The sequence below is a fragment of the Dama dama genome, chromosome 22 (genome assembly GCF_033118175.1).
Source record: "Dama dama isolate Ldn47 chromosome 22, ASM3311817v1, whole genome shotgun sequence".
Taxonomy (NCBI): Eukaryota; Metazoa; Chordata; class Mammalia; order Artiodactyla; family Cervidae; genus Dama; species Dama dama.
This window is the reverse complement of record NC_083702.1, coordinates 44,143,795-44,170,814: the sequence shown is the minus strand read 5'-3', so window position 1 is coordinate 44,170,814 and position 27,020 is coordinate 44,143,795. Positions and strand designations below refer to the sequence as shown.

The following is a 27,020-nucleotide window of genomic DNA, read 5'->3' as shown; positions in this document are numbered from 1 at the left end:
ATAGGTCAGATTCCTGGTCGGTAATTGTAAGACCAAACCGTAGAGTGTGGTTTTCATGGAGTAACACCCATCACTCCTCTGTCCCTCCTTCTAAGATGGGGAAGGTGGTCATGATGACCGGGGCTGTTTTCTGGGATGAAACAGCCCTGATGTATGGGCAGGTGGGCCTTCATGGGGGGTCCAGCCCCACTGCTGCGCCTTGTCATTGGGGCAAAGAAGAAAATCTACCAGGACTCTCAGGCTGCAGGACCTTTTCTTCTGTTTCTTTATCTGAAAAATGGAGCCGACATTTCCTAGACATGATGTGAGAGTAAAACAGGAAAGGTATGGACAGAGCCTGCACAGAGAGGGGCTAATGTTCAGCCCTTCATACACTATGGCTCTTTGCTCAGGAACCAAGCAGAAAATAAGACTGGTTTTCTGTTGTTGACTTTTGAGTTGCCAGATCACTAGCCTTCCTATAAAGGTCCTCCATTTCGAGAAAAGAAACTGCAGCTAGAAATAATCCAGGCTAGAAAATAGCAGCATGCTCTCAGCCCTTCCCACAAACTTTCCATTCATTCAAATGACATTGACCACCAAGGCTGGGCCTCCTCACGCAAGTTGCTGGGACCGGAACACACTAGTTCTATGCCTGTAAGCAGGGCTAAGTCTAGAAGGACTTGATCAAAAGGAGTCGGGGTGGGGAATGGACAGAGAGGCTGAAGGGTGGCCTTAGGCTCCTCTCCCAGGTACCAAGGGAGCAGAGCAGGGACAGGGGACTCTGCAGGGGAGGTCCTGGAGGGCTTCTCAGAGGAGGTGATGCCAGACTTTGGCTTTACAGGGTGAGTATGATTTCTCCAGGTTCGATGCAGCAGGTGTCCCTGGCAGAAGGACCTGCATGAACAAACCCTAAAAGCCACGGTGATGTGACCCTCATCAGCAGCAGTATGACCAGTACGTGGTGAGGAGCTGGTGTGCTCTGGAACTGTGACACATGCTGGTGGCCTGAGGGTGAATAAAGCAGGCAGGCTGGTGAGCGGGTCGGTGGGGAGGGCTGAGGGGTTGGAAGGATGGCCATGGGGTGGGGCAGTGGTTGGCCAAGGGACTCGCGGTGTGTTGATGGCAGGTCTCCTTCAAGGAACCGAGGCAGGGGGGCTGTGTCAGAAGGACGTGGGATGTCAGGGCTGGGCTTGTTTCACTAAACGGGCAGCAGGAGGGTGGGAATAGTTCTGGGCAGGGCCTGGTGGGGGCAGGGTGATGGTAACTTGAGCCACTCAGAAGTGAGGGTTTCACTTTCCCTTCTGGTTCTCCAAATATATCTGGGACCGGAAGGTATGCGTTTATTGCAGAGACACCCAGAAGGCAGCTGTATTTGCATAGCTGAGAAAAACTGGATCTTGTTCACACTCAGCCAGAGGAAGTCTCCTGGGTAAGCAGCAGGGGGTATGACCCCTGCCCATCTCCTCATCCTCAGGACAATTGTCTGAGAAAACCTTGATTGTCACTAGTTGACATAAGAAGGGAAATGGAAACTCAGAGAGGTGAGACCATGGCCCGAAGGGCAGAGCCTGGATGTGGAAGCAAGTGTGTCTGACAGCTTCCTCCCACGCCCGGGGCCCCTAAACAGGGCAGAGGGAGGTAGATGCCTGTTCAGGGGGTCTCAGCTTGGGATGTGGACCCCTGAGACATGAGCGGTGACCCCAGAAGGAAGGTGTATGTTGTGGGTGCTCAGTCCTTTGGGAAATTTCAAGAAAGCTGACGGGATGGAGGAGGGCAAAGCAGCTAGAGTCCTTCCTCCTTGTGGCCTGGCCACCTTAAGTCTGCCCCTGGGTGCTGTGCTGGGGCTGGTGGGGGTTTCTTTTGAGATACAAGGAATCAGGTTTCATCACCCACCCGGTCTCTGAGTGCCTGCTCAGTGCCAGGTCCTGGGGGAGAAAAAAAGGCCTGAGAGAGGAAGGAGAGGAGACCAAGTGGGGAGATGCAGGCCTTGCCACACAATGCACACATTATGATACAGGTTTTACAATCTTAAGACAAGAAGCCAAACTGTAGATACATCAGTATAACAAGAGGGGCATGAGATTAGATCTATGTGTTTATAAAGGTAGAGACAAACCTAGAAATTTCTGGGTTATTAAAATCACATTCCACTCCCCTCCCTTACATACCCATGCCAGAAGGTCTGGCCTTGGCCTCCACTCTGTCCACGGAGAGCTGTACGACCCTGGGCAAGTTGCCTCCCCGGGAATTGTTTGTTCACATCTCTTACCCATTTGTGAAAAACTGCATTCAGTCTTTTCATGTGGATTTTAGGCTCTCTCTGTGTTGGGAATGTTCATCTTTGTCTACTATAAATATTGCGAACAGTGTCTTCCGGTCTCTCATTCTTTTCTAACTTTTTTGGTGGCATCCTTTTGAAATATTTAGTTTTTAAGAAGTCAAATAAATCAAACCTTCCTTATGGCTCCGGCAATTATGTCTTGATGAGAATGGTTTCCTCAACTCAAAATTATTTTTAACATTTTTCTAGTACATTTGTAGTTCTTTTTCTTTTCCATTTTCATTTATATCCTTTGGAATTGATTGATTGCTTAGAGTCTTTTTGTTTCTTCCTCTTTCTCTTCGCCCCCCCCCCCTTCCTTTTTTTCCTTCTTCTCCTTCTCGTCATTCAAGCAGGACATGTTTAAGTGGTACTTTTCTCAGTCAAAGAGTAGCACACCCATTTCTGTGCTTTCAAAATTGCCTCCATTGCAGTCAGGAAATGACTCCACGCTTTTCCCCTCAAAGTCCCAGGCAGTAGTTAGGGAGCAGAGAGGGAGAGACTGGAGGAAGCTGGGCCCCACACCCAGACCAGACCTGGACTAGACATCCCGTGGGAGGGGAGGTTTAGGAATGTCCTGCTCAAGTCTTCAAGTCTCAGGATAGTATATCAGATTTTGGGTAAGCATCATGTTTTTCCACAGGTCTCTCTTCCTCTTTCTCCTCTTACAAAAATATCATGGCTGGAGTAAGGAAACATGAAGAAATGCAGGTGTTTTCCTGCTACCTGAGAGTACAGTGTTCATACAAAAACTTTCTTAAGCCAAGATGGTGGAGAACATAGACCATGTAGGTCTCACATCCTCTTTTACCAGCAGAGAGTGATCTTCTGGGAAACGATGACATGCCTATAAATGGAAATGCTCAGAAATCTGATGACACTCTCTATCAGAAAGAGCTTTTATGAAGACAGACAAGGGAAACAAATGAAATTACTCAACTGTGGGTAAAAGAGGTATAGTAACATGTCTTTGAGAATCTGGTTGTTTCATGCCCCAGTAACAGGTCCCACACACCTCATGTGTTAGCCAGGCTGTGCCCAGGAGGGTGGAGGGTGCCCCAGAAGCCCTGGAGCAGGAAGAGCAGCAGAGAAGAGACAGAGCCCCCGCCTGGTGCTGGGAGCTGAAGAAACTCCACACAAATAGACCCACAGGCAGGAAAGTACAAGATTCCAAGGGAGACTGGAAGGGTTTAGAGGAAGACAGCAGGGGGAGGAAGCTTTTGAGATGGGCCTCCAAGGACAAGAAACATTTCACCTGGTGAGGCACGTGGGGAAAGGCCTTAGAGGGGCAACCTGAGCGAAGGCCTGGAGGCTTGGGGGGAATCAGAGTCCAGGCAGCTGGCAGTCCTCCAGGCCCCTCCACCAAGCCCTGTAGAGTCAGGAGGGTGAGTCAGACAGAGTTGGAGCATGAAGAGGTGATGGGCTAAGGACTTTGAATTTGGCACTGCCTTTACCCCTCCTGTCCCTGCCCATAGAGTATGAGCTGTCCCACGTGGAGGAAGAGGTTTGGTAGAATCTCTGTCTGCCCACATGAAGGGAAGGGCTCTGTGTCTGGCCATGCAGTTGGACAGGGACAGGCTGCTCTAGGTTCCTCCCCTCTCCCACTGACAGCCTTTCCAGGAAGTGACCAATCAGAGGCTAACAGAGGAGGACACCCAGATAGGAATCCGGCAGAAGGGAGAACCATCCAGCATCCACACCCAGCTGAGCCCCCAGACAAGGGTCAGGACCAAGACAAGAATGGCAGGGAAGGACAGAAGAATAAGTCAAGGGTCGTGACGCATTTACAAGTGTTTGACATCATCCAGGATCCAGCCCTTTCTGCCTGAGCCCACCTCTTCTCTCTGACTTGACTCTTCATCCCCATGTTTCATGATTGCAATTGGCTGCCCTGGCTCCTGGGCTCCCGTAGCTTCCAGGCAGAGAAGGAGGCAGGAGACCAGTGAGCTCTGCTCTCTCACCTGCTTGGAGGTGGGCCTGTGTGAATTCTCTCCCACCCACGCAGCCAGTGCCTCAGCCTCTGCCACGGGGCACACTCCCTAGTGAGCAACCTGATGGCTACTCTTCCTGAGGGACAACCCTGGGGATCGGAGAGAGAAGCTATTAGAAAGAAGGATGCTAGGATGGGGCTCAGGTGAGGGGATTTGAGGGAGACTCTAAGGAAATGGGGCCTCTCTAGATTGGGTGCTGCAGAGAATTGGGGTCAGTTCTGCCAGTGTGAGTCTCAGTAACTCCCTGTATGGAGACCAGAGTGAGGATAAAGGTGTAATTAGAAAAGAAAGAGCAGTCGCGCTTTTCAGCCAAGGGAGTGGGCGAGGTGTGGGTGAGGGCGCAGTGATGGGTGTTTGCTGTCTCCTCACTCCTGCTCTCAGGGTGACCCTGTGTGAGGCTGGAGTTCTGTGAGAGCCTTTACATCCAACAGGAGAAGAGCATCGCCCTGTTGTGACACCAGGCCAGCCTCGGGACGTCAGGGGTTCTTTCTTTCTCAATCCTTTATAAACATTCGTGTAAATAAACAGAAAGGAATATACCTACAGACTTCAAGACTCCTCTTCTTTTTAAACTTAATTAACAATGAAATATTTCCCATCATACTTACTCTTCTTGGCAACTTAGAAAGAAAAGAAAGATTCAAACTCTTTGTGACCCCATGGACTGTAGCCCACTGGGCTCCTCTGTCCATTGGATTTCCCAGGCAATAATACTGGAGTGGGTTACCATTTCCTTCTCCAGGGCATCTTCCCAACCCCAGGACTGAACCCATGTCTCTTAAGTCTTGTGTCACCTGCATTACCACTAGCACACTTTTTAACCTTTATGTCTCCCTTTTTGATCACACTTTATTTAAAGTCCTCTCAATGGAATATTATTTTGAACTCACGGCCTTTCACAGAGTCAGCTTGGCCCAGTGAAACATCTTTATAGTAATCACTGTCTTTTACTATTATTATTTATGTGGGTGCCCCTTCTGACCTTCTCTGATCATCTTCAAGAGCGTCCTTGCCCTTGCAGGAACAGAGATGCCAGCCTGTGGGATCCACCTCCCCTGCAAGGGGTCTTCCTTCCTTTGAGTGGACAGAAGCCCGTGTGTGCACATGTGGGTGGGCAAGATGCTGCTGGACAGTGTGTCTGTTTAGGGTTACTGTTCATTCTGATTATTCTGGTTAAACCCCAGTTACCATCCCTACTTAGTGGCTCAGAAGGTAAAGGGCTTCCTTAGTGGCTCAGAAGGTAAAGAATCTGCTCGCAATGCAGGAGACCTGGATTCCATCCCTGGGTTGGGAAGATCTCCTGGAGGAGGTAATGCCCACTCCAGTATTCTCGCCTGGAGAATTTCCTCCAGAAGAGTTTGGAGGGCTACAGTCCCTGGGGTCGCAGAGTCAGACACCGTGAGTGACTAACACTTCCACTTTCACTTTTGCTTTCTAAAAGAACTTAGTTTTATCAAAAGGAACGTGTCTCCCATACTGACAGCTGTCACAGCAGGAGTCACACTTATTTCTTGTTGGCATTAAATTCAACTGCTTCCATCATCTTGAGGGTGGTGGCACTAGAAACCACCCCATTTTGTGGGTTACTGACTGCTATAAAGTGACTGCTGCTGTCTTAGAGTTAAAAAAATCCAGTCCTAAGTGCATATGGTTAAACAGATCAATTTGTACAGAGGGTTCTGCTCTTTCCTTCCCAAGGAAAAGCTTACATAGTTAATCAATGTCTTTAAATGATATTACTACATTGGGAGGCAGAATGATGTGAGAATGTGTCCTCAGGAGACAGGAACCTGGACTTGGATTCTGGCTCTAGCACTAGCTGTGTGCTTTGAGTAAATTGCTTAACCTCTCTGAGCTTCAGTTGCTTTTCTTATAGGATCATTGTGAGAACTCAAAGGAAGTGAATTCATACCAAGCAATTGGGAAGGTGCCTTGTGCAAAGTGGGGAGTCATCAACCACAATAGCTAATCAATATTCAGGGTTGCATTTTTCTTTTTCTTGATTTAAAAATTTGGTATTATTTACTTACTTCTGACTGGGAAAAATAAGGATTCCATTTATTTTTTACTTTTTCTTATACCTTTCCCCATCTTCTGTTTATATCATTATTTCACTAATTTGATAGCCCCTATTATGAAGCTTTGTACTTGTAAGCATCTTATTTACATCTTCATTTGTTATGCTTTCAACTGGACCCATTATTTCTTGATTCTCAGCTTTGTAAACTGAGATATTAATTCTCCTCCTCCCTTTAGTGCTTCAGATCCCAAATTCTAGAAGTGTATTTTAATTTTTATATTGATTAACAAGTACATTGATCATGGAGGAAGACTTTCTTATCTCTCCTGGCTATTCTTTGGAACTCTGCATTCAAATGGGTATATCTTTCCTTTTCTCCTTTGCCTTTCGCTTCTCTTCTTTTCACAGCTATTTGTAAGGCCTCCTCAGACAACCATTTTGCCTTTTTGCATTTCTTTTCCTTGGGGATGGTCTTGATCCCTGCCTCCTGTACAATGTCACGAACCCCCATCCACAGTTCTTCGGGCACTATCAGATCTAATCCCTTGAATCTATTTGTCACTTCCACTGTATAGTCATAAGGGAGTTGATTTAGGTCATACCTGAATGGTCTAGTGGTTTTCCCTACTTTCTTCAATTTAAGTCTGAATTTGGCAATAAGGAGTTCATGATCTGAGCCACAGTCCACTCCTGCGCTTGTTTTTGCTGACTGTATAGAACTTCTCCTCTGGCTGCAAAGAATATAATCAATCTGATTTCGGTGTTGACCATCTGGTGATGTCCATGTGTAGAGTCTTGTCTTGTGTTATTGGAAGAGGGTGTTTGCTAAAACCAGTGTGTTCTCTTGGCAAAACTCTGTTAGCCTTTGGCCTGCTTCATTCTGTACTCCAAGGCCAAATTTGCCTGTTACTCCAGGTGTTTCTTGACTTCCTACTTTTGCATTCCAGTCCCCTATAATGAAAAGGACATCTTTTTTGGGTGTTAGTTTTAGAAGGTCTTGTAGGTCTTCATAGAACCGTTCACCTTCAACTTCTTCAGCATTACTGGTTGGGGCATAGACTTGGATTACTGTGATAGTGAATGGTTTGCCTTGGAAAAGAGGAGAGATCTTTCTACCGTTTTTGAGATTGCATCCAAGTACTGCATTTCAGACTCTTGTTGACTATGATGGCTACTCCATTTCTTCTAAAGGATTCTTGCCCACAGTAGTAGATATAATGGTCATCTGAGTTAAATTCATCCATTCCAGTCCATTTTAGTTCACTGATTCATAAAATGTTGATATTCACTCTTGCCATCTTCTGTTTGACCACTTCCAATTTGCCGTGATTCATAAACCTAACATTCCAGGTGCCTATGCAATATTGCTCTTAACAGCATCAGACTTTATTTCCACCACCAGTCACATCCACAACTGGGTGTTGTTGTTGCTTTGACTCCATCTTTTCATTCTTTCTGGATTTATTTCTCCACTGATCTCCAGTAGCATATTGGGCACTTACCGAATGGGGAAGTTCATCTTTCAGTATCCTATCATTTTGCCTTCTCATACAGGAGTGGAAAAGATCAGTTTTCATTCCAATCTCAAAGAAAGGCAATGCCAAAGAATGTTCAAACTACCACACAATTGCAGTCATTTCTCATGCTAGCAAAGCAACAGTCAAATTCTCCAAGCCAGGCTTCAACAGTACATGAACCATGAACTTCCAGATGTTCAAGTTGGATTTAGAAAAGGGAGAGGAACCAGAGATCAAATTGCCACATCCCCTGGATCATCAAAAAAGCAAGAGAGTTCCAGAAAAACATCTGCTTTGTTGACTATGCCAAAGCTTTTGACTGTGTGGATCACAACAAACTGTGGCAAATTATTCAAGAGATGGGAATACCAGACCACCTGACCTGCCTCTTGAGAAACCTGTATTCAGGTCAGGAAGCAACAGTTAGAACTAGACATGGAAAAACAGACTGGTTCCAAATCCGGAAAGCAGTACTTTTCGAATATACAAATACACAAAGGCTGTATACTGTCACCCTTCTTATTTAACTTATTTGCAGAGTACATCAAGAGAAATGCTGGGTTGGAGGAAGCACAAGCTGGAATCAAGAATGCCAGGAGAAATATCAATAACCTCATATATGCAGATGACACCACCGTTATGGCACAAAGTGAAGAGGAGCTAAAGAGCCTCTTGATGAAAGTGAAAGAGGAGAGTGAAAAAGTTGGCTTAAAGCTCAACATTCAGAAAACTAAGATCATGGCATCTGGTCCCATCACTTCATGACAAATAGATGGGGAAACAGTGGAAACAGTGTCAGACTTTATTTTTCTGGGCTCCAAAGTCGCTGCAGATGATGATTGCAGCCATGAAATTAAAAGACGTTTACTCCTTGGAAATAAAGTTATGACCAAACTGGGCAGCATATTAAAAAGCAGAGACATTACTTTGCCAACAAATGTCCATATAGTCAAGGCTATGGTTTTTCCAGTAGTTGTATATGATTATGTGATTTGGACTATAAAGAAAGCTGAGCTCAGAAGAATTGATGCTTTTGAACTGTGGTGTTGGAGAAGACTCTTGAGAGTCCCTTGGACTGCAGGGAGATCCAGCCAGTCCATCGTAAAGGAGATCAGTCCTCGGTGTTCATTGGAAGGACTGATGTTGGAGCTGAAACTCCAGTACTTCGGCCACCTGATGAGAAGAGCTGACTCATTTGAAAAGACCCTGATGCTGGGAAAGATTGAGAGCAGGAGGAGAAGAGGACGACAGAGGATGAGATGGTAGGATGGCATCACCAACTCAGTGCAGATGAGTTTGGGTAAACTCCAAATTTTAATACGTTTTTAGAGCTAAGTTGTACCTTGTAGCTGCACATGATTTTCAGCAAAGCTTTAGTTTTTCCTGATGTTTCTAAATTGGCCTCGTTTTCACCCCTTGCAGTGCTTATCTCCAACATTTCCTCCATTTCTTTCCAACTGTGCCTCATATTATACCAAGTCCCCTGTCCCCACAGACTCTGGACTTCTTATCCCATTCTGGACTGGTTTCTCTCTAGGTCTGCTGCATGCCCAGCTGGGATCCTTGGATTCCCTTCCCTCTGGGTTGATGTTCCTGATTTCTGGATCCCATGTCTATCTCTCTCGTGGGTATCCTTTATCTTCCTCCGTAATTATACAAACACACCACCTGTTGTTTTTTTTTCCTGCAACTCATTCTCAAGTAGCTTTCTGAAAAGTCTGGTGAAGAATGAAGGCTGCTGTGAATATGGGATGGGCCGTGGTGTTGGTAAACTTGTCCCTTGCTCTCCCCTCAGCCTCCCTCTCATCTTGATCCCTCTCTGGGACTCTGCCCAACAGACCGTTCTTCTCTCCTGTCAGCTGTGTCTCTAGGTATGAATATATTTTAGGTGCTAATGCCTTGTGGTCTAGCCTAGATAGCTATATCCTAGATCCTATAACCCATATCCTAGATAGGTATCTAGCTACACCCTATTCATAGGTATAGTTTAAGGAGACAGTCTCAAATGTAGTTTTATACAAGGAGAATGTTCTTTACACTATTATTTGCATAAGGAATTAGAAACCACCTAAAGTCCAGTAGTCAGGGGAGGACAGCAGAGCGGATGGGGCACCATCAAGGTCCTCAGCTGCCCAGGGCAGGGATATAAGAATTGAGCTGGGGACGATGGAACTCCAGGCCTTTGTGGGATACAGGCTCTTGCAGAAACAAGGAGAGTGTGGGCTCTGGGACCTGTGTCACCAGGAACTTTATCAAGGCAAAGAGTTAAGCATGGGGAGCAAGACATTATTTGGGATGAAAGCACTCATTTAACTGATACACATATATCCACAAATAAATATTTTTGTATATTAAAGGGAGTAGAGGACGGTCATCACAAACCTGGGATTTGGATCAGAAAGACTGGGTTCAAGGCCAGGTTCTGGAATCAGCTTGAAAACTTAGGCTGTTGTAAGTTCAAGTGAGCTTCAGGAGCCTGCACATCATAGACAATGGATCAATATTAGTTATTACCAATTAGTAAACACAAATGTTCCCAGCTTCACCTAATTTCCAGATTGTTCCCTCCTGTCTGTTCTTGTCTCTGGTTTTATTGCTCCTATAACTTTGCAGATGGGTGTCGTCTGTCTGATGACCTTCTCCTTGTGCCCCAACAGGAGAGCAGGACTCTGACTTGGGGGGAGATGAGTAACTTTCCTTAACTAGTGACCTGCAGAGCCCAGGGGACAGAGAACGACAGTGGGTAAATTCCCGGTGGCACTGGTGGCCGTCCCAGGGGAACTCACCAGAGACCTCACCACTCCCTGTTCCCTGCAGGCACTGCTCACTCGTGATCGAGCCCACAAGCTCTTTTCTCTTCCCCAAGGGTGAAGCCACACCTCCTTCCAGCCTGACGGAAACAAGGATCTGAAGGGAAATCTCTGAGACCCCGCTGCTGCCACCATGAGCTCAGAAAACTTTGGAAAATGCTCAGGTAGTCAGCTGCCTTTTTTCTGTCCAGTTCTGCATGTGACCCAGAATTGAGGGTGGTTCCTCCAGGCAGAGTTAACGCACAGAGGAATCAAGAACCAAGAAGAGGAGGGATAAGCATCCTGGAGCCCCCCAGAGGGGCCACGTGGAGTTCCCCCAGTGGGGGTGTGTCCACAGAGCCTCTTCCCCAGCCCTCTCCTTAGGGAGCCGCTTGCTAGATGCTCACTTCCTCCCCCACTGCCTTCTAGCAAGTGACTCAGAAGTGAGGCCAGGACAGCTCATGGGGAGGGGGACAGCAGAGAGAGTCCCCAAGGCCAGGCAGGGCAGTGAGGGGAGGTCATCCAGGGTCCCTGGAGCTCCTCCTACCCTCTCCCTTGGCCTGGGTCTACTCCTGTTCCCAGGCCCTGGGCATCACCACAGACACCTTTTGTCCAGCACTTGCCCTGCCACCTGCCCAGCCTCTCTGCGACGATCAGCGGACCCTGAACTGAACCCCAGTCTGATCTTTGCCAGCTCCCTCCTGGAGGGGAGGGGTGATGGGGTTTTACACAGGATCACGTCTGGCTCCACCCCTTCACTGCCCATCCTGAGTGTCTCTGATTAGTAAGATGAAGCCTCTCACATGGTAGTCTTATTCAACGGCAGGCGGCCCAAAACCCTTTTTTAAAATCAGGTAGCATCGGTTTATAACGTTCTATAAGTTTCATGTGTACAACATTATATTTCTACTTCTGTATACGCTGCAGCGTGCTCACCACCAAAAATCACTTGCAAAAATCCCTCTAGGTGTACTGCATGGTAGAATGAAGAAATCATAGGAGTTTAAAATAAGGAGGATTCAAGTTATGTCCAAGAAGTATCTGACACTTGACCTTGGATTCCACCTCTGAGCTTTCTGCTCACTGGCCTTGGGCTGTCCCTTATCCTGGCTGAGTCTCACTTTCCTCATCTGTGAAATAAGAATAATGCCTCTGTGTGTGCATGTACCAGGAAACACACCTTACATCGTGACCCAGCCCCACCCTCCATATATTATATATATTTTTCCAGTTGCCCATGTCTTACCTACAATTCCATGACCTCTGGGCTTCCCTGGTAGCTCAGACGGTAAAAGAATCTGCCTGCAATGCAGGAGACCCAGGTTTGATTCCTGGGTCAGGAAGATCCCCTGAAGAAACAAGTTGCAACCCACTCCAGTATTCTTGCCAGGGGAATTTCATGCATAGAGGAGACTTGCGGGCTACTGTCCATGGGGTCACAAAGAGTTGGACAGGACTGAGTAACTAACACTGAGCAATTCCATAACCTCTAGATCCCTGAAATCACACAGGGATTTTGGTAACTCATTTGAGCAGTGATCTTGCTCTGTACTGATCTGAGGCTATTTATTGTCATTCCATTCTTTATCACATTTAATGTGAATATTCTTTTGTTTCACTGCCAAAACATGAAAGCAGTCATTTATAGGGTGCTGCCAGTCTCTGCCACAAGTAGTAACTAACAAAACACATCCCTTGTATTCCACCTGTTTGTGTGTGTGTGTGTGCGCTCAGTTGTTCAGTTGTGTCCGAATCTTTATGGCCTCATGGATTGTTGTCTGCCAGGCTCCTCTGTTCTTGGGATTTTCCAGGCAAGAATGCTGGAGTGGGTTGCCATCTCCTACTCCAGGGGATATTTCCGACCCAAGGATCAAACGCATGACTCTTGCATCTCCTGCATTGGCAGGCGAATTTTTACCACTGAATCTCCTGGGAAGTCCTCCTTCTCTTTCTGAAGGTTTAAAATTGTAGATTCCTGAAGACACCTAAATCCCAGGATTAAATAATTATTTCTGGAGATTTGGAAGTCCAAGATCAAGGTCGTGGTGGTTTCTGGTGAGACCTCTCCACCTGTATTGTAAATTCTAACTGTCTTCTCTCTGTGTGTGGCCTTTCCTCTGGGGGAGAGGGAAGGAATAGACAGAGAATCTGGTGTCTTCTTTTCTAATAAAGACATTCAACTTACTGGATTAGGGCCCCACACTTATGACCTCATTTTACCCTAATTACCTCCTTAAAGGCCCAGTCTTCTAATATAGTCACCAGGGGGTTAAATCTTCAACATATGAATTGGAGGGTGGAGGGAAGCAATTTCATCCATAACCCAAGGTTAGTCTGCCAAGAGTGCCCAGGTGATTGCTGCTCAAGAAAATGAATTTTAACTAATTTATACTAAATACCATTTTTTAATGCACTATAGAATTTATTGCTGATACCATGTTATGATAACAAAAGCAGATCATCCTTAAGGCATCAGATTAGTTTTTTTTTGTTTGTTTGTTTTGTTTTGTTTTTTAATGTGTTTTTTTTTTTTTTTTAATTAGTTGGAGGCCAGTCACTTCACAACATTTCAGTGGGTTTTGTCATACATTGATATGAATCAGGCATGGATTTACACGTATTCCCCATCCCGATCCCCCCTCCCACCTCCCTCTCCACCCGATTCCCCCGGGTCCTCCCAGTGCACCAGGCTGGAGCACTTGTCTCATGCATCCCACCTGGGCTGGTGATCTGTTTCACCATAGATAGTATACATGCTGTTCTTTTGAAATATCCCACCCTCACATTCTCCCACAGAGTTCAAAAGTCTGTTCTGTATTTCTGTGTCTCTTTTTCTGTTTTGCATATAGGGTTATCGTTACCACCTTTCTAAATTCCATATATATGTGTTAGTATGCTGTAATGTTCTTTATCTTTCTGGCTTACTTCACTCTGTATAAGGGGCTCCAGCTTCATCCATCTCATTAGGACTGGTTCAAATGAATTCTTTTTAATGGCTGAGTAATATTCCATGGTGTATATGTACCACAGCTTCCTTATCCATTCATCTGCTGATGGACATCTAGGTTGCTTCCATGTCCTGCCTATTATAAACAGTGCTGCGATGAACATTGGGGTGCACGTGTCTCTTTCAGATCTGGTTTCCTCGGTGTGTATGCCCAGAAGTGGGATTGCTGGGTCATATGGCAGTTCTATTTCCAGTTTTTTAAGAAATCTCCACACTGTTTTCCATAGCGGCTGTACTAGTTTGCATTCCCACCAACAGTGTAAGAGGGTTCCCTTTTCTCCACACCCTCTCCGGCATTTATTGCTTGTAGACTTTTGGATAGCAGCCATCCTGACTGGCGTGTAATGGTACCTCATTGTGGTTTTGATTTGCATTTCTCTGATAATGAGTGATGTTGAGCATCTTTTCATGTGCTTGTTAGCCATCTGTATGTCTTCTTTGGAGAAATGTCTGGTTAGTTCTTTGGCCCATTTTTTGATTGGGTCATTTATTTTTCTGGAATTGAGCTGCAGGAGTTGCTTGTATATTTTTGAGATTAATCCTTTGTCTGTTTCTTCCTTTGCTATTATTTTCTCCCAATCTGAGGGCTGTCTTTTCACCTTACTTATAGTTTCCTTTGTACTGCAAAAGCTTTTAAGTTTCATTAGGTCCCATTTGTTTAGTTTTGCTTTTATTTCCAATATTCTGGGAGGTGGGTCATAGAGGATCTTGCTGTGATTTATGTCGGAGAGTGTTTTGCCTATGTTCTCCTCTAGGAGTTTTATAGTTTCTGGTCTTACATTTAGATCTTTAATCCATTTTGAGTTTATTTTTGTGTATGGTGCTAGAAAGTGTTCTAGTTTCATTCTTTTACAAGTGGTTGACCAGTTTTCCCAGCACCACTTGTTAAAGAGGTTGTCTTTTTTCCATTGTATATCCTTGCCTCCTTTGTCAAAGATAAGGTGTCCATAGGTTCGTGGATTTATCTCTGGGCTTTCTATTCTGTTCCATTGATCTATATTTCTGTCTTTGTGCCAGTACCATACTGTCTTGATGACTGTGGCTTTGTAGTAGAGTCTGAAGTCAAGCAGGTTGATTCCTCCAGTTCCATTCTTCTTTCTCAAGATTACTTTGGCTATTCGAGGTTTTTTGTATTTCCATACAAATTGTGAAATTCTTTGGTCTAGTTCTGTGAAAAATACCGTTGGTAGCTTGATAGGGATTGCACTGAATCTATAGACTGCTTTGGGTAGAATAGCCATTTTGACAATATTGATTCTTCCAATCCATGAGCATGGTATGTTTCTCCATCTGTTTGTGTCCTCTTTGATTTCTTTCATCAGTGTTTTATAGTTTTCTATGTATAGGTCTTTTGTTTCTTTAGGTAGATATACTCCTAAGTATTTTATTCTTTTTGTTGCAATGGTGAATGGTATTGTTTCCTTAATTTCTCTTTCTGTTTTTTCATTGTTAGTATATAGGAATGCAAGGGATTTCTGTGTGTTAATTTTATATCCTGCAACTTTACTATATTCATTGATTAGCTCTAGTAATTTTCTGGTAGAGTCTTTAGGGTTTTCTATCTAGAGGATCATGTCATCTGCAAACAGTGAGAGTTTCACTTCTTTTCCTATCTGGATTCCTTTTACTTCTTTTTCTGCTCTGATTGCTGTGGCCAGAACTTCCAACACTATGTTGAATAGTAGTGGTGAGAGTGGGCACCCTTGTCTTGTTCCTGATTTCAGGGGAAATGCTTTCAATTTTTCACCATTGAGGGTGATGCTTGCTGTGGGTTTGTCATATATAGCTTTTATTATGTTGAGGTATGTTCCTTCTATTCCTGCTTTTTGGAGCATTTTAATCATAAATGAGTGTTGAATTTTGTCAAAGGCTTTCTCTGCATCTATTGAGATAATCATACGGTTTTTATCTTTCAATTTGTTAATATGGTGTATTACATTGATTGATTTGCAGATATTAAAGAATGCTTGCATTCCTGGGATAAAGCCCACTTGGTCATGGTGTATGATTTTTTTAATATGTTGTTGGATTCTGTTTGCTAGAATTTTGTTAAGGATTTTTGCATCTATGTTCATCAGTGATATTGGCCTGTAGTTTTCTTTTTTTGTGGCATCTTTGTCTGGTTTTGGAATTAGGGTGATGGTGGCCTCATAGAATGAGTTTGGAAGCTTACCTTCTTCTGCAATTTTCTGGAAGAGTTTGAGTAAGATAGGTGTTAGCTCTTCTCTAAATTTTTGGTAGAATTCAGCTGTGAAGCCATCTGGTCCTGGGCTTTTGTTTGCTGGAAGATTTTTGATTACAGTTTCGATTTCCTTGCTTGTGATGGGTCTGTTAAGATCTTCTATTTCTTCCTGGTTCAGTTTTGGAAAGTTACACTTTTCTAAGAATTTGTCCATTTCATCCAAGTTGTCCATTTTATTGGCATAGAGCTGCTGGTAGTAGTCTCTTATGATCGTTTCTATTTCAGTGTTGTCTGTTGTGAGCTCTCCATTTTCATTTCTAATTTTGTTAATTTGGTTCTTCTCTCTTTGTTTCTTAATGAGTCTTGCTAATGGTTTGTCAATTTTGTTTGTTTTTTCAAAAAACCAGCTTTTAGCTTTGTTGATTTTTGCTATGGTCTCTTTAGTTTCTTTTGCATTTATTTCTGCCCTGATTTTTAAGATTTCTTTCCTTCTGCTAACCCTGGGGTTCTTCATTTCTTCCTTCTCTAATTGCTTTAGGTGTAGAGTTAGGTTATTTATTTGGTTTTTTTCTTGTTTCTTGATGTAAGCCTGTAATGCTATGAACCTTCCCCTTAGCACTGCTTTTACAGTGTCCCATAGGTTCTGGGTTGTTGTGTTTTCATTTTCATTCATTTCTATGCATATTTTGATTTCTTTTTTGATTTCTTCTATGATTTGTTGGTTATTCAGAAGCATGTTATTTAACTCCATATGTTTGAAGTTTTAACAATTTTTTTCCTGTAATTGAGATCTAATCTTACTGCACTGTGGTCAGAAAAGATGACTGGAATGATTTCAATTTTTTTTAATTTTCCAAGACCAGATTTATGGCCCAGGATGTGATCTATTCTGGAGAAGGTTCTATGTGCACTTGAGAAAAAGGTGAAGTTGATTGTTTTGGGGTGAAATGTCCTGTAGATATCAATTAGGTCTAGCTGGTCCATTGTGTCATTTAAGGTTTGTGTTTCCTTGTTAATTTTCTGTTTAGTTGATCTATCCATAGTTGTGAGTGGGGTATTAAAGTCTCCCACTATTATTGTGTTACTATTAATTTCCTCTTTCATACTCGTTAGCGTTTGCCGCACATATTGCGGTGCTCCTATGTTGGGTGCATATATATTTATAATTGTTATATCTTCTTCTTGGATTGATCCTTTGATCATTATGTAGTGTCCTTCTTTGTCTCTTTTCACATCCTTTATTTGAAAGTCTATTTTATCTGATATGAGTATTGCAACTCCTGCTTTCTTTTGGTCTCCGTTTGCGTGAAATATTTTTTTCCAGCCCTTCACTTTTAGTCTGTATGTGTCTCTTGTTTTGAGGTGGGTCTCTTGTAGACAGCATATATAGGGGTCTTGTTTTTGTATCCATTCAGCCAATCTTTGTCTTTTGGTTGGGGCATTCAACCCATTTACATTTAGGGTAATTATTGATAGGTGTGGTCCCGTTGCCATTTACTTTGTTGTTTTGGGTTCACGTTTATACAACCTTTCTGTGTTTCCTGTCTAGAGAAGATCCTTTAGCATTTGTTGAAGAGCTGGTTTGGTGGTGCTGAATTCTCTCAGCTTTTGCTTATCTGTAAAGCTTTTGAATTCTCCTTCATATCTGAATGAGATCCTTGCTGGATACAGTAATCTAGGTTGTAGGTTATTCTCTTTCATTACTTTCAGTATGTCCTGCCATTCCCTTCTGGCCTGGAGGGTTTCTATTGATAGATCAGCTGTTATCCTTATGGGAATCCCTTTGTGTGTTATTTGTTGTTTTTCCCTTGCTGCTTTTAATATTTGTTCTTTGTGTTTGATCTTTGTTAATTTGATTAATATGAGTCTTGGGGTGTTTCGCCTTGGGTTTATCCTGTTTGGGACTCTCTGGGTTTCTTGGACTTGGGTGGCTATTTCCTTCCCCATTTTAGGGAAGTTTTCAGCTATTATCTCCTCGAGTATTTTCTCATGGCCTTTCTTTTTGTCTTCTTCTTCTGGAACTCCTATGATTCGAATGTTGGGGCGTTTCACAGTGTCCCAGAGGTCCCTGAGGTTGTCCTCATTTCTTTTGATCCTTTTTTCTTTTTTCCTCTCTGCTTCATTTATTTCCACCATTTTATCTTCTACCTCACTTATCCTATCTTTTGCCTCCGTTATTCTACTCTTGGTTCCCTCCAAAGTGTTTTTTATCTCATTCATTGCATTATTCATTTTTAATTGACTCTTTTTTATTTCTTCTAGGTCTTTATTAAACATTTCTTGTATCTTTTCAATCTTTGTTTCCAGGCTATTTATCTGTAACTCCATTTTGTTTTCAAGATTTTGGATCATTTTTTATTATCATTATTCTAAATTCTTTTTCAGGTAGATTCCCTATCTCCTCCTCTTTTGTTTGACTTGGTGGGCATTTTTCATGTTCCTTTACCTGTTGGGTATTTCTTTGCCTTTTCATCTTGTTTAGATTGCTGTATCTGGAGTGGGCTTTCTGTATTCTGGAGGTCTGTGGTTCCTTTTTATTGTGGAGGATTAACCCAGTGGGTGGGGTTAGACGATTGGCTTGTCAAGGTTTCCTGGTTAGGGAAGCTTGCGTCAGTGTTCTGGTGCGTGGAACTTGATTTCTTCTCTTTGGAGAGCAATGGAGTGCCCAGTAATGAGTTTTGAGATGGGTCTATGTGTTAGGTGTGACCTTGGGCAGCCTGTATGTTGATGTTCAGGGCTATATTCCTTGCGTTGTTGGAGAATTTGCGTGGTATGTCTTGCTCTAAAACTTATTGGCTCTTGGTTGGTGGTTGGTTTCAGTGTAGGTATGAAGGCTTTTGGACAGTTACTTATTACTTAAAGTTCCATGTAGTCAGGAGTTTTCTGGTGTTCTCAGGTTTTGGGCTTAAGTCTCCTGCCTCTGGATTTCAGTTTTGTTCTTCCTGTAGTCTCAGGACTTCTCCAACTATACAGCCCTGATAAGAAAACTTCTAGGTTAATGGCTAAAAGATTCTCCCCCGTTAGGGACACCCAGAGAGGTTCACAGAGTTTCATGAAGAAGAGGAGAGGGAGGAGGGAGATAGAGATGAGCAGGAGGAGAAAAAGGGGGACTCAAGAGGAGAGAGACAGATCTACGCAGCTGTCTGTTCCCAGAGTGTTCTCCGTAGCCCAGTCACCTACAAAGATTCACAGAATTGGATTGGGAAGAGAAGGGGAAAGGAGGAAATAGAGGTGTTCTGAGGTAGAAAACAGAGAGTCAAGATTGGGAGAGAATAATCTTCGGCTTAAAAATAGGGCTTCTCTTCTTTTTTTTTTTTTTTTGTAAGGTCATAGTGTATTGAAAATGAAAATTAAGGAGTAGTAGAGGAGTACTAGAGGACTTTAAAAGAAATAAGAGAGAAAGAAAAATAGAAAATAGAAAAGAAAAAGGAAAGAAAAAAAAGAAGAAAAAAAAAAGGAAGAAAAAAAATTTTTTTTCCCTAATTAAAAAAATCGTAAAAATCTATGGAAATGAAAGTTAAGGAGTAATGGGGGAGTAATAGGGGATTTTAAAGGAAAATAAAAGAGAAAAAAAAAAAAAGAAAAAAAAAGAGAGAGAAAAGTAAAATTATATCTAGGAGTTTCTCTGGAGCTTTTGCGGTCAGTGTGGGTTCGGCTCAGTTTCAGATAGCTCCTCGTTCCAGCTTACGCTTCTCAATATCTACAGGCCCGTTCCGGTGTAGTCGGTGTTTTCTAGAGGGATTTTAATCTGTTGCACCAGTCCCTTCTGAAGCGGTTCCCTTTGTTTATTTGGCTTCTGTTTGCCGGTCTCTTCAGAGCCTCATTTCCGCCCTGACACAGGCGGGCGGAGGTGGACTCTTATTCAGGTAGCTAGTTCCATCGCTCTGCGGGGAGGGGCTGGTGCTGCGGGGACGGACTGGCGCTGCCGTGAGGGGCTGACGCTGCTTTCTCCGTCTGTGCTGCTCAGGCTCCCGGCTGCTCTATATGGAGATTTTTTTATTAATTTGTTTATTAATTTAAACAAAAATATATGATCCCTGTCACACAAAGAGGTAATTTTAAATTTACTTGGACGTTGAACCAATCAATACACATATGTTTGGAAACTATGCACCTGATGTGCTAAGTCCTCTCAGTCACGTCTCACTCTCTGTGACCCTGTGGACTACAACCCAGCAGGCTCCTCTGTCCATGGGATTCTCCAAGCAAGAATACTGGAGTGGGTTGCCATTCCCTTCTCCAGGGGATCTTCCCAACCCAGGGATCAAACCCCCATCTCCTACACCTTCTGCATTGTCAGGCAGGTTCTTTACCACTAGCACCACCTGGGAAGCCCAACTGTGCTCCTAGTATCATATCATACCAGAGATAAGGCTGCTGGCCTCAGAGAGTACATGGATCACTGGTAGTCAATCCTGAACCTAGTGAATAGCATAAAATATTGGGGAATATTGGAAAGCTAACAGATTTCTCTGGACTTTTTTTATCTTGCCCCTCTGAGAGACTTGTAGATCTAGTTGAGATTAGTTTGGAAAAGAGGTCTTGTTTAGTTCAGAGAATCGTCAAAGAGTCCAGTATAGTTGTGGACTAATCAGACACTAAAGAAACTTTATAAGGAGAAGTAGACTTGGAAATCAAGTGATCCTCTTTTGAATTAGCATGTTTTAGTCAAAGGTATGGAATTAACGATAAGTATCGATTAGGAATCTGTAATGTCCTCCAATGCCAAGTGACCACTAGCATCCTGTTTCCCATTATGATGATTCCTTGATGAGAGGTAGAAGGCATAAAGAATATTGCCAGCTATAAAATAAACTACACTCCAATGCCTATGATAGCTGAAAAGAATTTTTTTTTAAATAGAAGAAACTCACTGAATCAAATGAATGCTAAGCAGAGCAAACACAGTGTACTCAAAACTGAGGTAAGAAACCTCTAATTACACAGGAAATCAATGGAAGGATTAATCATTTGAAGAGAAGATTCATTTTTCCATAGCCCCACAGCTATGAATGATATCTTCATGAGCCTGGGCTGCTTTCTCCAGTGAATACCGGGGACCTGTTAATGGTTTCAACCAACCAATTTCCATTCTGGTTTGGAGGGCTGCTGCAAACTGCTGAAATGCTTCTTGAAGGATGACTGGAGAGCTACTGCTTTTTTTTTTTTTTTTTTTTTTTTGGAGAGCTACTGCTTTTATGCTAGATTCCTTTGTCATGGATCCTGTGGGTTTATTTCAATAGGACCTCTGCAGCCAACAACTATTCCTCGTCCTCCATGTGACAAAAATTCAGATCACCACTAACATTGACATTAGCAAATATTTCAATAATCACATCAACTTTTTTTCACCAACAGATTTCTTAATTTTATCAATATAATTAGCTTCTTTGTGATTAAACACTTCATGGGCTCCATTTTGGAAAGCAATCTTTTGTCCTTTCTTAGTAGTAGCTGTGTCCAAAATCTTTAAGCCATAAGCTCTAACCATTTGGCCTGCTGCTCTTCCAGCTCCTCCACTAGACCCAGAACACTTCCTCCAGCTTTCATGGGCACTGTGCAGCAGACTCGATAAGCAGTAAAACATGAGATGCTGATGGCAGCTCCTTGTTTAAAATCCAGTTTTTTTGGGACACGTGTGAACAGTGTGATGGGCTGCCAAAGCAAACTCGGTGTAGCCCCCAGAGATCATCCTGGTAGTGAATGTCACCTTTCTTGAAAGCAGATATGTTCTCTCCAGCAGCTTCTACTATCCCAGCCACATCTCAGCTAGGAGTATAAGGTAGAAATGGTATTATACTGTGAGTGCCAGAGTGGATATATGCGTCCACTGGGTTTACACCACATGCTTGGACTTTGTTAGAACCTGGTGGTCTTTCAGAATTGGTACAGCAATATCCAACTGGAGTTTCAGCACTTCGGGTCCACCAAATTCAAAAACTCAAATAGCTCTCACCAACTTCTATCCTGTCACTATAGTGATCTAGATACCTGTTCTAGGCTGGAAAACCAAAATCTGCAAGCCCAGATTCCACAGGGTTTAAAAAAAAAAAAAAGCTACTCAATACCATTTATTATCCACCACACATTTTTCTGGGCTTTCCTGGTGACTCAGACACTAAAGAATCTGCCTGCAACACAGGAGACCTGGATTTGATCCCTGAATCGGGAAGATCCCCTGGAGGAGGGAATGGCTACCCACTCCAGTACTTTTGCCTGAAGAATTCCATGGACAGAGGAGACTGGCGGGCTATAGTCCATGAGGTCGCAAAGAGTCAAAGAGCATTGAGCGACAAACGCTTTCCCTTTTTCACTTCACAAGTTCTAAACTTATTCCCTTTCCTCTCATCTAGATATTGAGATCTTTTTTGAGGATGTCGTTGAGTGTCTCTGGGACATACTGAGCAGGGAGGAACTGCTTCTCCTGCTGACTGAATTCCTGAGGAAAATTGAGGCGAAGGCTGGTTTGTCCAGGTAACCTGCACAGGTGGATCAGGAAGGTCACCCACACCCCCAGCACCAGGCTAGTCTCTTCCTGGCAGGCACACCTCCTCCAAGCAGGACCATATGGAGGGAGCTGAGGATGTTCCTTCTCAACATCTCGTGAGGAATGTTTCCTCCTTGTCATCTGCTGGCGGTGAACAACCCTGAATTGACAAAAGATGAAACCTGCAAGAAAGGAGCAGGTTATGTGACCTTGGACATGTTACTGAACCACTCTCTCCTTTAGTTTCTTCATCTGTCCAGTTAAACTGTGAGGACACTGAGATTATGCTTGCAAAGAGCTTCCCATAATGACTGACACAGAGTAGGTGTTCAGTCAATATTAACATTTTAAAAACTTGCTGGGAAGAGACAGGGGCCAAGAGTCTTCTTTCTGGTGATGAGAATCAAGCAGAATTTCCTTTGGGGCAAGTCAGAAAATCCTGATGCCATCATTTGTATTACTCAGGCTTCTGCCTAGAGCCTTTCTATTCCCCATCTTAGGAATTGTACCAAAAGATTGTATCAAACCAAACAGCAGGATCCTGCTGGCCCATAAGGCAGAAAGGCTAGAGAAGAACTGGTTGGAGCTGGATGGATCCTGGATCTAGCACTGCCCAACTCTGGGGCTCTGTGCTTATATGTTAGAGTCTCAGACTTGCCTGTGTTCAATGGGAATAGCAATTCAGTCTGATGGACTATGTTCATGGCCTCAGAGTGAACTGTAGGGTCAGAGGTGGGGAAGCGAGGACCAGGGAGGCCTGGACCAGGGTCAGACCCAGGGGTCACGGTGGAGCAGAGGATCCAGGCTGGAGGACTAGTAGGCAGGCTTGGGCAGCAGGGCCAGGACTAGAGTGAGGAGAGCGGGCCCCGAGGACACGGAACTGAAGGGGCTGTGACCCTAGCAGAGGTCCCATAAGTGGGAGGGGGGCATTTCTTCCCTCCCTAATGGGATCCCCTCATGCTGGGCTAGAGAGCCCTGGGTGACCGTGTCTGCACACCCTGCCTGGGACTTGGCTTCTCACTCCATCTGGGACCCTCTTCTAAGCTACGTGGAGCCGCCTGACAGTGGAAGGCCGTGTGACTCAGTGAGCCCTCCAGGGTCACAGTGAGTGGCTGCGACTGTGTGTCATTTGAGGGATTCTGAGGAGCCTCATGCATCCCCACCCAAGAGGAAAACGCTTCCTCCACCAGCTGTGCAAGTGCCGGTCTCCTCAGGCTCAGCCGTTCAGATGGATGTTTCCTCATCTTTTTTAGAGGTTCTACAAAGCTGCGCATGACCTTGGCGTGCAGGCTCATGAGGCTGTCACAAATTAACATGTGACCCCTGAGAGGTCAGGCTCATTGCGTGCTGGGTCAGGAGTCAGTGAGGTGGGCTGCAGAGGCCAGGGGATCCAGCAACACATCTCCTGATCTCCAGGCAGCTGGGGCAGTGGATGGACTCAGGGACCTTCTGCTAGGAAGGTCAAGGGCACAAGTCTTAGAAGACAGCAGATGGCAGACTAAAGGACTCTTAAGGTGCCTCCTAGTTCTGACTTTGGGCTTTTTTTTTTCTTTCTTCTACAAATTCTAAGTCATAGAGACAGCCAATCTGCAAAGGGTGAGGGCACAGTGCCCAGGACTATGCTTTCATTTGAACCAATGGCATATTTAGGGGATCCCCAAAACCCCCCTCAGGTTTGAGAATTCCCTACAGAACAGACAGGACTCACAGAGCCATCATGATCCCAGTGTATTACAGGAAGCCTGTGGGTTTCCATCAGCCACAGGGCAGAGTCTGGGCGGATTTCACACCCGAAGCTTCGATTGTCCCCAGGATTCATTACCGTTCTGGAGCTCGGTGAGTGGCAGGGCACAGGGAACACTGCCTGCCGGGGACACTCGCCCGTTTAAAGACAAATTACCCTGACTTGTGGTCTCCAGCCCCTCCCAGAGGTCGGACGAATGTCCTAGAGTCCAGCTCCTTCAGAGGTCAGAACTGATACCACATGACCCAGAGGCCCCATCATACATCTCATCAGACTGTCCTGTGGCAAGAGGCCCAGGCAGACGAGGACATTTGTACCAGCCAGAATATTCTAGGGGCTTAGGGACCACTTCCCTGTAGTCAAGGGCAAAGAAATGTTGACTCCTCACTACACACCAAGGCCTTTGAATACAAATTTTCTGCTCCAATCCCACTTTTCTTTATTTGTGGAGTTCCCAACCTACCAACTCTTTGGAAGTGATGATGTTCACCTGTCTGAGACATCTTTACCAAATATCTATTTTTAATTTTTGGCTGAGCCACATGGTTTGTGGGATCCTAGTTTCACAATCAGGGATTGAGTCATATCCTGGGCAGTGAGGGTGCAGAGTCCTAACCCCTGGATCACCAGGGAATTCCATCAAATATCTCCCTTAACTTACCAGTATCCTAAGGTGACATTTGCTGATCTGTTTCAGGATTAAATGGGGCTTATCTGGTGGCTCAGATGGTAAATAGTCTGCCCACAATGCGGGAGACCTGGGTTCAATCCCTGGGTTGATAAGATCCCCTGGAGAAGGAAATGGCAACCCTCTCCAGTATTCTTGCCTGGGAAATCCCATGGGCAGAGAAGCCAGGCAGACTGAAATCCATGGGGTCACAAAGAGTCAGACACAACTGAGCGACTTCACTTTCTCTTCTTTCTTTCCAGGATTGAATAAGTATATGAAGCATCTACAAGGTACAAAACCTGTGTTTAATGTTGAAAGAGAAAATTTTACATTCGAAAAATTCTTCTCTAATAGATTTATAATGCTAAATCCATATTTATGCAGAATAGACATTATGGAACCTATTTTGCAGACAAGCAAACTGCCTTTCTAATCCCTCGATCTTCATTGTTACAGGAAAGACGAGGCTGCACTACACAAATATCTAAATGAATTGAAAGGAGACTTGATAGAGAAGGACCAGGAAACGCTCACAAAAGAGGAGCTGGACAGGAGGAGGTTTCTGAAGAAGTTTCCTCGGGTGAAGCAGCAGCTGGAGGAGCGCATAGGAAAGCTCCACGAGCTCGCAGACAAGGTTGACAAGGACCACAAGGAGTCTACCATCTTCAAAGTGATGGCCCACACCACTGGCGTTGCATCTGGCGCCCTGACCCTCCTTGGCCTGGCTCTGGCACCCGTGACAGGGGGGGGCAGTCTGGCACTCTCGGCCGCTGGGTTCGGGCTCGGAGCAGCAGCTGCTGGGGTAACTGTGTCCACCAGCTACAAGGAAAACGCAAGCAGGTCAGCAGCTGAAACTGAAGCCAATAGCCTGATGGCAACTGGGGTCAAGAAATGGAAGGTGCTCCTAAAGGTACTCAGGAGCAACTCCCGAATTAGATCAATAGAGAAATTGGCAAAAGCTGTGCGACAGATTCAAAAAAATATACGTGCCATGGAAACAGGCAAAGACAACCCTGAATTTGCAACCAATGTAAGCGACTACTTGGGCCCTGGGAAAATCATAGTCCCAGGCGCCCGGCTGGTAAAGAAGGCCTGTTCCGTTACCATGGCTCCGGCAGCTGTCACAGGGGCCCGGATTGTGGGTGCAGCCACCGCAGGTGTCTTTCTCCTGGTGGATGTGGGCTTCCTAGTGAGGGAGTCAATGCACTTGCATGATGGTGCAAAGGCAGAGTCTGCTGAAAACCTGAGGCAGCAGGCCAGGGAGCTGGAGAGGAATTTGCAGGAGCTCAACAATATGTATGAACTTCTGCAGTAGGGCCTGACTCAGCCACTCCCAGAGCAGTGCATGGATCAGGATACACATGGGTCGAGGTGCAGAGGTACCTTGTTAGAGAAAAAAAGGAGAGGGACAGAAAATTTTTGGAGCTGAGTATCAGGAATTTGGGGTTTCTGCACCTGAGCACAGCAGGCGAGGGATGGATGTTGGTGACCACTCAGGGAGAGTGAAGGAAGGAGCCTGGAGCCTGGATTGAGGGAAGACGGGGAACTAGAGAAGGGTTGGGGGTTGGGGGAGAGAAACCACTTTTTCCCTTCATACTATGAAATTTTACTTTGTTTTGAGGAATAGCCGATTAACAATGTTGTGAAACAAAATAGCTTCAGGTGATCAGTGAAGGGACTCAGCCATACATCTACATGTATCCATTCTCCCCTCAAACCCCCTCCCATCAGAAACCACTTATTTTGAACTAAAGAAGTCACTGGGGGCAGAATAAAGGGAGAGGCAGGGGAACTAGCAATGAAAGACCAGGAATATGAATGGGTTGAAAATGAGAGAAAGTCAAAGAGTTAGGATTGTTGGAATCCAGGAGAAGTAGCAGGGGCTCCACTAGCACCCTCACCAAGGTCTGATGCCCCAGCAAAGAGAGTCTCCCCCTGTTGGTGGTCTCTAGCCCTACTTCTTCAGCATCAACTCACCTTTGATCCCAGCAGCTTATCTTAATTATTAATTAGCCAGTGACTTCTTTTGCTTGCTTGTTTCTTTAACGGAAGTACAGTTGATTTACAATATTGTATTAGTTTCAGATATACAGCAAAATGTTTCAGTTATCACGTATTCTGTATATATCTGTTCTTTTTAATTTTTTCATTACAGATTATTACAAGGTACTGAATGTTTTCCCCTGTACTATACATTAAGTTATTGGGGTTTTTTTTTAATCTATTTATGTACGGTAATGTGTGTCTTTTAATCCCACACTCCTGATTTACCCCTCTGCCCCTTTGGTAACAATAAATTTGTTTTCTGTGA

At 44.4% G+C, this 27,020-nt stretch overlaps 1 protein-coding gene and 1 pseudogene across 10 annotated transcripts; one reads left to right on the top strand and one right to left on the bottom strand.

Moving 5' to 3' along the window:
- The first annotated feature begins 634 nt into the window (after window positions 1-634).
- Window positions 635-27,020, top strand: LOC133043912 (apolipoprotein L3-like). 10 transcript variants are annotated; one of them, XM_061125330.1, is made up of 7 exons: window positions 635-731; window positions 844-1,014; window positions 1,332-1,411; window positions 8,369-9,130; window positions 10,697-10,804; window positions 22,162-22,282; window positions 25,166-27,020. In XM_061125330.1, exons 5-7 carry the CDS (start codon window positions 10,774-10,776, stop codon window positions 26,022-26,024), a joined length of 1,011 nt encoding a protein of 336 aa, XP_060981313.1. In that variant the 5' UTR covers window positions 635-731; window positions 844-1,014; window positions 1,332-1,411; window positions 8,369-9,130; window positions 10,697-10,773; the 3' UTR covers window positions 26,025-27,020. The 10 variants fall into 10 exon arrangements, with proteins under 10 accessions (XP_060981313.1, XP_060981312.1, XP_060981310.1 ...); XM_061125329.1 differs by having other exon boundaries at window positions 1,315-1,411; window positions 8,369-9,092; XM_061125327.1 differs by having other exon boundaries at window positions 1,315-1,411.
- LOC133043914 (zeta-crystallin-like) lies at window positions 19,428-21,932 on the bottom strand (annotated as a pseudogene).

Excerpts from the sequence above, each read along its gene's own strand:
- LOC133043912 (XM_061125332.1), top strand. The coding sequence starts at position 10,774 with ATGAGCTCAGAAAACTTTGGAAAATGCTCAG. Across the intron at positions 10,805-22,161 it reads AAACTTTGGAAAATGCTCAG|ATATTGAGATCTTTTTTGAG; the intron begins GTAGTCAGCTGC and ends CCTCTCATCTAG. Across the intron at positions 22,283-25,165 it reads GCGAAGGCTGGTTTGTCCAG|GAAAGACGAGGCTGCACTAC; the intron begins GTAACCTGCACA and ends TCATTGTTACAG.